Here is a 13,532-nt window from a genome sequence, read left to right on the forward strand (position 1 = left end):
TACCAATTTATGTTCTAGTTTGTGCTTTTGCTTTTGTTTTTCTGAAGAACAAGATTTCTTTTATCAATATGACTCAAAGTTTGTTTTTACCTAAGAGCAATGTTGCCATCCTGTGCTATCTACAGCACCAGCAGCTGAGGTCCTACTGCTGGAACAAACAAAATCTCTCTAGGTTCAAACACAAAGCTTGAAATTACCAGCTGTGGTTCTTTCAAAAGAGAGTCTGGATTCCACTGTAACACAAAAAGTCTGGATGCACCAGTGGTTTTGGAAGATGTTTCCCCAGACTCTCTTCCTATAGCATCCCTGACTCACCAAGTGACCTCGAGCAAGTCTCATCATCCTCATTTGCCTTCATTTCCAACAGGCCAAACATTCAGAGGGGTCCTTGCCCTCTCAGGAAGGAAATTCAAAACTAATCCACAAAAACAAAAGAAACTTTTTGGATTTACACCTCTGATGCTTAAATTTTGCCTCCTATACCTATTTCACAAGATAAACTTTGTACTTGTGCACCAGAAATTTATTTTATCCCTTTATGTGGATAGAGCCAAGTCAGGAGCATACCTTACACACATATGAGGCACACTGGGCACTTGGCAGCCCATGTAGGCATGGAAGAGTGACCACTCATAATGCAAACATCCACAGCTCATACAATCCTATCTAAACTGATTATTCATTGCCCCAAATCTCACAGAAGTGACCCTTGCCACCTCCCATATGCAAGGTTCTTTGGGTTGGGTTGGGGTTTAGCTTTTTGGAGTTTTTTTTATACTCTGTCCTGGACAACGCATTCATGATCTCAGGTCAGGTTTAAATGCTGAGACTCACAGTTCTTTCCTTTTCCCTATTTTTGCCCAGCTGACCTCAGATGCAGAGAGATGCAGAGACATTAATGCTTATTTTAACAACAGAGCAAAACTCCTTAACCCAGAGCCATGCACGGCACCACCGTGGACATTGACAATCAGCAGTGAGCTGCTAGAGAGATTTTGGATATTACTTGGTTCTTCCCTCCTCCTGAAAACAGATCCAGCAATGCCCACAGACATGCACACCCACTTCATTCCATGAGCAAAACACAACTTTCCATGGCTGATGTAAATTTGCCTCATATAGAAACTGCTGTCCCAAGGCAGAGCTACAGACTGGCCCTGTGCTACTGGCAGTGCACAGTGCACCTGATGGTGGAAGACATTCCTGATTTATATATAGGTTAAGCACTGACCTCCCAATCCACATTTTGGCTAAGGCTTTCATTGGATAATTACAGCCCTCTGGATCCAGCCATCCCTGTTATTGCAAAATTAGAAATCTCCCATATAGAGAGCCTCTCTCTTCCAGATGTTCTTGTTTGGGTAGGCAAGATTTAAGACTGGATTTGCAAAAAGACTCACACTGGTCTTACTCTGTTCCCACTCCAGTCACGAGATCACAAGACTGGAGACACCGAGTTCAGCCTCCCACTCTCACAGGCAATAAGATTATAAAATCCTTGTCATAAAGTCAACAAAGATTTCATCACTGACTTCAGTGGGAGAAAAGAGGCATCAATTGTGAGTTTGCTGTAAAATTTAACACTTAATAAAAGTAAAACAGAGATACAGAAGTGCATTAAAATTACAAGTTAAATTTAAAAGAAAACTTGTGAAGCTGAGGAGGTAAATCTGAGGTTCAGTATGCCTGATTTATGTTTGAAAGACAAATTCTGATCTTAATTCTGAAATTTGTGAGCCATATTTAATACCCCTGACTCAAACCCAAAACATGCTTGCAGACTGAACTTACTGGCATTCTATTCTATTCTATTCTATTCTATTCTATTCTATTCTATTCTATTCTATTCTATTCTATTCTATTCTATTCCATTCCATTCCATTCCATTCCATTCCATTCCATTCCATTCCATTCCATGTTATTCTTAATTTCCAGAGGTTTTTTTCAGCAGATTGCTAACCTGTCTGTATACCAACTATCTCCAAAGCTAGCAAATCATCAGCACAGAGTGGACCTGCAGAAAATATACTCTTCCTAAAATATAACTACTTCTTATTTTTGTTGATCCACTGAGATTTGTATAATTCAAAATGAGTGATTTTCTTTAAACTGCTGCATAATAACAGTAATCACACCTCAGACAAGTCTCAAAAATAACAACTGTATATTTATGGCCTTTAGCAGGGAGCAATCTCACTATGATCCTGTTAAATACAAGCTTTCTGTCTCCTTTAGAAGTGCCAATTATAGCAAATGATATAGTAAGGGGATATTAAAAATGTACTAGGTATTTATCCAGGTTTAAAATAAGCTTTTTTCAAAAGGCTAAGATCCTCATTTTACAAACAATACAAATCAAACTTAAAACCAAAGATGGGATAATTCCACATCAGAGATCAAATTTTCTGTGTGGGAGTATAGTAAATCAGTTCCCAAAAATGGATAAAATTAAGGCTGATTTTATTTCACACCAAGGATGTCTCTGAAAAATATTCAACATTGTGGAAAAACAGGAAGATAAAGAATACTATTAATCACCAAAGTCAGCTACATCAGCACTTGTAGCTACAGCAGCATCTCTCTTGAGAATGGAAACACCCCATGTGCAGACACAGCCCGCTGGGAAATGTATTCTCATGTTGGAATATCCTGCAGCCACTGCTCTGCTCAGTCCTGCCTGAAGGGAATGACTATAAATCATTAGGGGATCACAGGAGGCAGGAACAGCAAGGGCCTAACAGATCCTCCATCCACATGCCTGGGTGGTTTCTCAATTAATTACTTGATTTGCATGGAGTGTATTTAATCTCAATTAAATATTTGATTACGTACACATGATCTGTATATAATCCACAGGGCCATGCAGGAGCCACCCTGTAAGGGCCACTGCCTCCTAACAGCTGCCAAATCTAAAACAGATAGACATGTTCTAGTTAGAACTTAAGACAAAAATATTCATTAAAGTCTAGGTAATTACTGTGTACAACTAATAAATCCTGTAACAAAGTCAAAAGTCATCAGGGTTGCTCCTCCCACACACACAGGAGTATTTTCAGGCTCTCCAGTCTGCTTTAAGCACAAGTATTCTTTCTATAAATTCACATATGTCTCATGGATTGCTTTGCTTCTTTAAGACTAATTTGCAAACACATAAAAATTTCCAAAAATCAAACCTTGCGCATAAACTGTTTGAAAAACAGCTTGCATATTTGGAAAATAACAATACAAAATTACATCATTAAAAAAACTGTTTTCTTATCTTGCCTAGCTTTCAGCTGGCTGCAGGAAGTTCCATCTCAAACCTAATTATGAGACCTGGCTTTTTTCTCTTTATAAGACAGTCCACCATATTCACACAACTGAGCAGAGTTGTTATTTAAATACCAGCCTAAGTAAACCAAGACTGCAGGATGACATATGAGCATTTTCAGCATGGGAAGTCTTAAAGTAACATCTGTTCTCCCATTGGAAAAGGTCACAGATTGTACCTGAAGCTCCCCACAGATGGTTCCATACTCAGTGTCATCACAGCAGATGAACTTCTACAGGGGGAAAAAAATGCTCCAAACATAACAAGTCAGACTTTCCCAGTCAGTTCAGGCTATTAATTTTTAAGCACCACTTCTCAGATCACAGAAACTATGTGGAAATCACAACAGAGCAGCAGGAGCATGCTCTGCTCCATGCCACAGGTGTGCAGAAGTAAATGGAAGAATTCCTTCAGTTAAAGATGAAAACCATACATGTGGTTAAACCCTCTGCAGCCTGGATATGAGACAACTTGCAGACTTCAGCCTTGTAGCAGAAAGGCTTTTGCAAGTAGGCAAAATGTGCTGAAGCAACAACAAATCCATGAGAATCCAGGTAAAAGACATTGTGCAGTTCACCCCCCTCCTGCTAGAGAGCAGTGGGCTACAGCCACTACAGAGCACTAATTCCCCTTTTTCACAGGCTAATGAGTGTCTCGTGAGTGTTAGAAACACACAGCAGTGCTGTTTGTAGGGGCAATAATTTGGGAAAAGTTCACTGGAGCCTCAGGCTTTTGAGAGAAATCACAGGGCTGCAATGGGCTGCTGGAAGAACATTCTGGTCAAGACAAACAGGAAGAACTCTGACCCTCTCCTTTTGCTGTGTCTCTCCCAGGATTGCCCTTACATTGGGAAGGGTCTTTTCTTGCCTCTCCCTAGTGGCTGCAGGCTGGTCTATGACAAGACATGAAAAGAAGATGCTCCTGAAAATTATTTTTGTCATTGCAGATTCAAAGGTCTAGATGTTTTATGGTGATTACTGCTGATGAAATTCTTCAAACCCCAGACTAGTGAACTGACAGAAAATAAGCACCTCCCTCATCACCTTCAAAGGTATTTGAGAGTGGCCTCAGAATGACATTAACCAGCTCCCTCTGTAATCCTGGATTTGTATGTCCAGCTTGGTCTCTGATCTGACCCTCCTTCTCTAAGGCTAAAAAAACTTCCTTGCTGCAGACTTCCCCCTGGTCTGAATATCCTGAAGGCTGGACTTGCCAGGAATGACTGAGGTGAAGAAGGCACCTTGTCCTTTTCCTTTGTCATCAGGTCTCCTGCCCCATTCAGCAGCCCCACATTTTCCCTACCTTTCCTTTTGCTATCCCTGTACTTGTAAAAAGGCTTCCTGTTGGGATCTTCCCGTTGTTTTATGGTCTCACAATGCCTCTACCCTCTCTGTTGAGAAGAACAATGAGTAAAACAGGCAAAGTAACTACTTCCCACCAGGCTGAAAATAAGTCTGCTCCTCTGGGTTTCTTCACAACACACTGGGGCTGAAAACACCAGACTTTGAATGGAGCAGCACCCTGACTGCAAATGGGAGAAAGGAATGTACTGGGCACTCTGTCCTGAGCATTGCAAACTGCAGGAAATGAGGCAGTCAATGCATTAACTTTTGATGAAATGTAGCTCTTAATTGAGCTCCAGTTACCTGGATCTAACTCTAGATTGGATATAACATTAGCTTCACAATTTTGCAGAGCCTTCTGGCAAAGTATGCAAATGTAAGTATTTTTCTGATCTTTCAATGGAAAATTTTATATTTTTTATATATATAGATATGCTTACATTCACACACACACATATCTACTCATGGCAGTGCCCTTTAAATAGTGATAATTTCTCACACTCACCATCTGGCTATCACAGAGCAGACACAGAAATTTTTTATCTCCATGTACAAACATTACCACAATGTACAAAATTCAGTAAATGCTGGCTTTTGTGTGATGCCCAGCTATAAAACAATTAGTCTTCTATAGCACATATTAATATAACATACAATCATCAAATGTTTGGAAGCAACATTTTTGAAAATTTTCTACAACCTCCGCCGACACAGCCAGATAACAATCTGACCTTAATAACCAGTACATTTACCTATTGAAATGAGGCAGAAAATAAGGACAGATGGTGTCCAGTTGCATTTTGAGTATGTTTCTCTGGTGGTGTCAGAGCCCCAAAGTGTCCAAGAAACAGTGCTAATTTGACTTGCAGCCTTGCTGTGCTCTGTAATTAACAACTAATCACCTAACCACTATCAGTCCCCAGGACAAACACTCCAACCCAGAATGCTGTGTCCTTGTGGGAAGCTCTGCTTGCTTGGGCTGTTTAAGCAGATCTCTGCAAACCAGAGACATCCCTAGCTGCTCTGCATTTGGAAAGATGACCTGGGAGTGTGATAGGTCAGGGTTGTTACAAAAGAGGAGCACCTCACTTGCTGGGGTGACTCTTCTGGGCAGCCTTTAGAGTCAAAAGCAAACAGCAGAAAGACCTAATCTCCTGATTTTCTTAAGTGCTGCTTAGGTCACTGTTTTCCTAGATTTAAGGAAGCAAGAAAAAAATTAAAGAAAAATGACAAAATTACTACCAAGCTTCACTCTGGGGGGAAGAAAGCTTTAGTGAAGTTAATTTCCACATCCCATGGGAAAAACAGTTTGTACAGGAGTTGAATTTCCCAACCTACACACCAGGCCTACCCCACCACCTACTCAAAGTGTTTCACACAAAAATTATTTCTGCTTACCTACAAAGATAGGAGTTTTCCTTCTATTGCATTAAAGTGATCATTTTAAAAGCACAAAATCTAGTCAAAAATAGACCAAACTCGATCATGACTGGTGGTTATGGATATAATGATAAGACAGATCATAATAAATTCTGAACTGAGTATTGAAAATTCTTTGTAAATATCAAGTCTCCTGCATGCTCAGTTGTATATGCTTTAAATAAAGACAGGTTCAGTCAAATTAAATATTTGTTCAGATTACAGAATATCAAAGGCAGAGATGGAAGTGACTTCTCAATTTCAGTATAACTGGAGGGTTAAATTGAGTTTCCTAATAACCAGTGCACCCTCTTCCTTTCTGTTACACACAGCATTTTGCAGCTATGCAGTGTACTTGTGGAAAGAACACTTCAGGGAAGCCTGGAGCTGCTGACAATTTGCATATATTTTTAGGGGGCAATAGACACAAAGCCCTGAAAGACAGCAGTTAAGTTTCATTTACTAAGATCCACCCACTTTTAAAATATTACATGAGATATTCATTGTATCTGGAAAGTGATGCAATGTCCACACTCATAAATAACTTTTTTTCATCAGTCCTGCTAAATATTTTTGGCAGTCTCAGTGACCTCATGTGTGAGAAATCAGGTCAGCATTGTGGACATGACAGTTCTTTCATTTAAATGATACACAATTAATAAAAATGAGTAAACACCTAAATGAGTAACCTCATGGGGAACACATTCATTATAGTGTTGTCATTCAGAAATATGTACAAAACAGAGGATGAGGGGATTTTTACTGGTTTTTTTTTTTTATTTTTGAGGTGATTTGTTTAGTTTTGTTTTTTCTCAATTCATAAATACACTTACCACTTTCTGGCCTGAGTTGGAAACTAACAGGTGGACACAAGTTGGGAATGGTGCTCTTCAAGTCAGCTAAAAGCAGAAAAAAACCAATACAATTGAAAACCATAATACTTGAAGGTTTAAAATGCAATTGATACTCAATATTTTCAGATTACTTCTTGGATCTGGATGTAGCACCTTCTCCCCACAAACACCAAAAGTAAGGCTGCAAGGCTACTTTGCTATCTAATCCTTTTGAGCTCGTACATGAAACCAGACTTCCCTAAATTTCTATGTATATAAACATTCCTACAAACACTTTTTAAGATACAGTTATGAACAGCTCATTTCAGTATTTCTGTGTTTTTCCTATGTCCCTCTCTGTATTCAGGTTTCTGCAACCAGGGGAGACACAAAATTCTCTCTGCTTCCAGCAAACTGGAATTTCTCAGAAATCTGAATTAGAAACAAGGCATTTTCCAGCACAACTTTCCAAATTTAAGATCAAATAAGAATTCATCATAACCAAAACTTCATATTCGTTTCCATACAAAAGACTTCTCATTTGCTGAGATACTCACCATAAATATTTTGTAATCACAAATAATAAATATTAAATTTCCCCTGCACATTCATATTTTGTAAAACACTTTGGCCAGTCAAATCAATTATAAATTCTCCACTAAGACATAATAAATGACCATCCCTAAAGAAGATGAAGGCAGATCAGATTTTGTTAACTTCTTCCAGTATGTGTTTCCCATGCATGTAACAGAGGTTTCTAAAAACTCAGAGGTTTTCCCATTCACAGAAGTGAAAGATTGGGCCTATCCAAAACTCTTTGAAATGCTACTCTACATTCCTTTTTGATTGAGCTGCAGTTCTGACTGCACAAAATCAAATTGCTCACGAGCAGAGCTGTGCAGCAAACAGCTCACACATCAACTTAGCCTGTTATGAAACACAGAGACAGAAGAACCTTCCTCAAACACCACTTGTGGAATACAACCAGACCCTGCATCATGCCAATATCCCACTGCTACATTAGATCACTCCTTCAGATTTTATTTTCCTTTTTAGCCCTTTTTAGAACCTTTTTTGTTCCTTTTCCTGGCTCACCAGACCTTCAACACACCAGCACAACCGATACAAATTTTTGTCTGTAAATATCTCCATTTGCATAAACAGCTGTGCCTTACTGTGTGTTGTGGTGGAAACACATCTGTAACTCCCTTGATGAATAAGGAAATGTCACTGTCTCTCCTAATATTCCCTACTTTGCATACACCCCAGGCTCCTCTTCACCATCCCTCTGTCATGTGAGAAACAGCCTTTATTTTTGTGTGTTCTTTGCCAACAAGGGGAAAACAATTCCAAGGAATGGAAGTGTATCTACACCACTTCTTCACTTCTTCATTCTTACCCCTGTCTGCATCTCAACTCCCCCTGCCATCAGGATGCTGCCATTGCTTTATCAGGGTGTTGTTCCCCTCGTCTCAGTGCCAGACCCTCAGCTCACCCCTTCCCAGCTCTCATCATGCTTCCATGCTGTCTCTGCCCTTTAGCAAGGGAACATGGATGGTTCTGTGGGCACAGGGACAGTGCAAGGCTTGAAAAGCTCAACATTGGGTTGATATTTCAGGTACTTAGAGTGTCAGTGAAGGTTTATCAACACTGTAAAATGCAATGTATTGCCACAATATGTGATCCATCTCTACACAGCTTTAACTGGATTATTTTTCTATCACATTCTCTGGACAATATATCCATGCTCTGTGCCTCCCCTCTCAGTTATCAGCCTTTCTCTACTCTGCAAGAACTGAGGGAGTATAAAAGCAGAAAAAAGTATTTTTTATTCAAAAATTTTCCCTGATTCTGTCAACATCACCAGACCTGCCCCCAGGGGGGCTCTCTGCCCTGGAATTGTGGCTGTCCTCCCATAAAAAGAGACAAACTCAGGTGGGCAATTGTTTTCCTTACTCTTTCAGTTACATTAAATCAGAGCTTAACAAAGCAGAACTAGACCTGCCCAAAAGGAGTGTGACAAATGGCAAATCCATTTCAAGTTTTCAACAAAGCAATGAAGCTTTTGTTTCCCCACAGAAAATAAAATCCATCTTGACTAGGAGTGGTTTTGATTCCTCCTGAGAAAATAATGCAACATCTCATAACTGCTTTTCTATTTAAACACCTGATGGCTTCTTACTACTTGAAAAATACAGGCCTACTTTGGAATTTTGTCTTGGTCCTTTCTTTACCAAAACAACCAAAAGTTAATTTTAAATTCTGTAGCAAACCCAAGCCTTTTGAGGTTATGCATCTACATGGATGGTGAAACCATAAGCCAATGAGTGAGAAATAAAAGATGATTTCCTGACCAGGACTGCACAGTGAGGCAAAATATATTTGAATTCTGACATTGGCCACAAGTTTCCAATAGAATCTAAGAAATTAAATTATACTTCTTTGAGGTATTCCTATTCCTTTTGTATTAAAATGGATATTAAATTGCACCTTTCTTTCCTTTGCACATACTTGTTTGCCTTGTCTATTTGTGGTCCTTGCAAATGGATCCTGCAGCTGGAAGCTGGAATTTTTATACACTGAAGCTAAATAATAAGCTTCAGTGTGCAGAATCCCATTAGAAAGGTCGTGTGTCCTGCATCACTTACCAGGCTTTTGATACCAGCCAAATGGGTGTATTTTGACTTCAGCATCTGGTGAACTGCAGTTTGAAATGTGCCAGGCACTTGTTGTTTCCTCAGCACACATCTGGATGCCAAGGCTGTTCAGAGTCACGCACACGATCTTTCCACCTGCCAAGGATGCACATGGTTATAGAAACAAGGAGGAAAACTTTCCTTTTCCAGATAGTGCTGTGAGGAAAAAGAACACAGCATGGTTCCACTGAGTGTTAAGTGAAATTCAACTGACTTAGAAATCAAAGGAAGGAAATACCTGAAATGCAACAAGTGATTGAAATTCGTGCTGAAAAATCTCATTGAATTCATTGTGAGGGAAGATGGGTGCCAGCATTAAAATCCATTATAATCCAGTCACAGAGAATTTCACTGAGCATAGGTCAGGACTCTGAGCAAGCAGCCTTTTCATGTCAATGTAATTAAAAATCTGCATGAATGTTGAAACATATCCCCTACTTACATCAAGATAAAATCCTGTCAAAACCTTAGTGTAAATAATTTTGTTCCTGAGAAATATGGAGGGTTTGAAACACAGTTCCATTGAAGATTTCAGCTCATGTTAAAATCACTACTGAAAGTTCTCTTGACTATATGAGTACCAGGACTGGACATCTGAAATGTCATAGATATTAAATATTAATCAGATAAACTCAAACTGCATCCATTTTGTATGTTTAGTGCCTTAATTTTTTTTTATTTATTTTAGAAGTGTTTAAAGAAACTCTAAGTCATATTCAGTTAAGACTTCAAATTTCATATGATCATAAGGAGGTAGGAAAACTGTCAACTATTTTTTATTTGCACATTAATTCTTATCTAAACTACACTGGATTAATTTTCTAAGCTATTCATTTTGACCATATGAAAATTTTATCTGTTCAACTAAAAAAGGAATTAAAAATATGTATTTCTGAAGTGTTTGAAATTCCAAAATGCATTATAAAAACAGCACATTCTAATGACTTCAGGGAGAGTTGATTAGCACATGACTTCACCAGAACCAAAGCTACATATTTCTGTGGCCTAAATCTGAATTTTTAGTGACATATGAAAATCTATTTCATTGACTTTGAGCTGTGTGGTATCCAAATTTCAACACCAGCTGAAGACTTTCTTCCTCAAGCAGAAGAATAAAATCTGGGAGCAGAGGAGGTCAGACAACCAAGAAAGCCAAAAGGCTAAATCACCCCACAGTATCCACAGGCATTATGTGTTTGCATGCACCTAATTTCAGTAATCAGTCCTTTAGGTTTTAAAAAATGAAACAACATAAAAGGGAAAAAAAAATCACTAAAAGAAGTCAAGCAACACTTTTGAAGAGAATTGATGAATGAGAAAAAACTGGAGCTTTATTTTATTTTATGCTGTTGGAACTGCAGCCTTTTAATGACTCATTCTCATGAAGTTTTCTTAATAATTTCTGAAATGTGGAATGTGTCTTTGGGCTGAACTAGAAATGGTTATGGTTACTTGAAAAGGTGCTGAAGGGAGCTGCATGAGATCTGAAAGGGCTTGTAAAGTGCACTTCAGAGCAAAGGAAGGGTAAAATCTGGATAATGAAGAAAGACTGAAGTTATTTTAAAAAAAAAAACAGGGGGGAAATACCTGACAGCTGTGAATCATTAAAAAAGCCAAATCCTGTGCAACAGGGATCAGCATCACACCAACGCTCACACTCAAAAAACCTAGGAAAAGAAAAGTTTTATCCATGGTGTCATTAGACATATCAGACACTGAGAACCTGTAGAGATACCTTTCACAATAAGGCTGAAGAGCCAGCATACACACACACTTCCATGCATTTTCCTTATGTAGACAAAACAATGTTTGATTAGTATACACCTACCAGATTACATGGTATATATGGTATATATGGTGTATACTATTTAGATGATAATTTTGATATCTGCCTTAAAAATATCAGCATAAATTGATTTGGAGCATCATTGTTAAGAGATTTAACTGGCCAACTAGTAATTAGTAGTATTATAAGTAACAATTTTCATGTCTATAATAAATAATGATATCATTTATTATTTATAACTCATTTATAAATCTCCTTTAAACCATATGTTATCTTTTTTTTTGTTAAATACTCTCAAAAAATGCAATTCTTGGATCAATACTTCTGATTTTCTTTATCTGCATAACACAGCCTTGGAATGCCAATCATGGTTCAAATTTGAGAGAGAACAAAGGAACATTCTTGTCCTACCCATCTGAAACAGCTTTTCTGCTCATGTCAGTCTTATTCCTCACTGAGAATTCAGTTACTTTCTGGAATGGTACACGTGTATAGAAGCTCTTTACAGAACTTTTAAGCGTGACTGAAAGGAAAAAGAAAAACAAAATTGGAAAAATCAGTTTAACTTTGTCATATTCAAGTACTGGTTAAGTAATCAAATGCTAGGAGTCCAATCTTTGCTTTCATATTGAACTCTGGTCGATTAAAAGACAGCTTTTTGTTATCACAGCAAAATTTTGATTGTTAAGTCTAAAGATGGATAAAAACTCATGAAGTGAAGACTCTGAAAGCTTAGCAAATTACATCACCAAGGAAAGACAGGCATTTTTTTATCTGAGACCTGATGCTACTTCTTCCACAAAGCCTTAAACTGGGATACAGCTCCAGACTGGAAGACTCCAGTGTGCTCATGCATTATTCAGCCCATGCTGTCCTTTGGGCTCCCCAAAATGACATGACTGAATAGCTCAGTTCAGTGGACCTTTATATTTGTCACAGCAAAATTACATGTTCCTGTACAGTGAAAACAGGCTCACTTGTCCAGCTTCCTTACATGTGCTCTATGAGAAAAAAATTGAACTTCCCAAGTATTCAAAGAGCAAATGTGAAAATTCATGTCTATAGCTCTGCATTGGCTAAAACATAATTAAAATAATTACATTCATTTAGCTACTAGGGAAATTTTAACAGTAGATTGTGGCATTCCAATGAGATTCATATTTTACCCATATTATCAAAAAGGGCTAAAAACTGATATGCAAATTCGAGATCCACTTGACCTCTCTGACTTGGGAAAGGCTGAGATGGACAGAGTGAAGTTCATGGTTAATACCTTTCCATTCTGAAATGAAAATTAAAAACCATATCCCAGACAGGCTGACCTGCCCTTGCACCATCACATCCCAAGTCTCATTTATACATGCAGACTTTGTATCTCAGAATCAAGAGGCAAAACACTGGCTTGAATTACCAGGGTTAGAGCAGACATTATATATTCAAATACCAAAACTTGCCTATTTTATGGTACAGAGTCTGTGGTTGCCAGGGTAGCACAGTTGCACAGTTTCCTGGTATTTGGTCAATGCTGCTGTCACAAATCTGTGCCTCTGGATAGAGGATGCACACAAAGTATTTGTCTGTGGCATTTTGCAGATCTGCCATTCGACAAAACTCTTCCTCTTGGGCACAACCTAGGAAGCAAAGTCATGAATAATTACACACACAAGGGCTCCTTTCCCTCTCTGCTCCTCTTCATGTTTTCAGAGCAAAGCTATCCATCAGCAAACAACTAAAAGTGAGAATTTCTGTGTTATCCCACTGATCATGCAAATTAATTAATTTAATTAATTGAAAGTGCAAGAGAAAGAAGGACACATTCTGGCTCTAGTGGCACTGAAGAGCAGGTTTACCTGGAGAGCACAGTACAGGAGTTACAGCACAGCTAACTGGGAAGATAAATTCCCCAGCTGTGACAAGCATTGCTCCAGTGTATTGGTCACTCTTTAACATTTTAATTCATAAAGGTCTCTTTCTTTTTTTGGTAAATCTGACATACAAACTGTATAATCATAAGAGAACTCTGCATCAGTCGTGGTCTCTAACAAATAAAAAAGGACAATAACATCTACAATGTCTTCATAAGTTTTTTAAAAAAATATTTCTGATGCATTCAAGCATCACACAAAATTTAACCTTTCTCAGAAT

At 38.4% G+C, this 13,532-nt stretch overlaps 1 protein-coding gene across 1 annotated transcript in view; it reads right to left on the reverse strand.

The window, feature by feature from the left end:
- Positions 1–13,532, reverse strand: part of TG (thyroglobulin) — a 144,440-nt gene that overhangs the window by 79,534 nt on the left and 51,374 nt on the right. Inside the window, exons 31-35 of the mRNA XM_086878477.1 lie at positions 12,842–13,018; positions 11,799–11,910; positions 11,189–11,268; positions 9,554–9,697; positions 6,906–6,971 (exon numbers count right to left, since the gene is read on the reverse strand). Of these exons, the coding sequence (XP_086734603.1) occupies positions 6,906–6,971; positions 9,554–9,697; positions 11,189–11,268; positions 11,799–11,910; positions 12,842–13,018 (579 nt within the window). The remainder of the gene's footprint in view (positions 1–6,905; positions 6,972–9,553; positions 9,698–11,188; positions 11,269–11,798; positions 11,911–12,841; positions 13,019–13,532) is intronic.

This window comes from Cyanistes caeruleus, chromosome 1 (assembly GCF_971803275.1).
Source record: "Cyanistes caeruleus chromosome 1, bCyaCae1.hap1.1, whole genome shotgun sequence".
Classification (NCBI taxonomy): Eukaryota; Metazoa; Chordata; class Aves; order Passeriformes; family Paridae; genus Cyanistes; species Cyanistes caeruleus.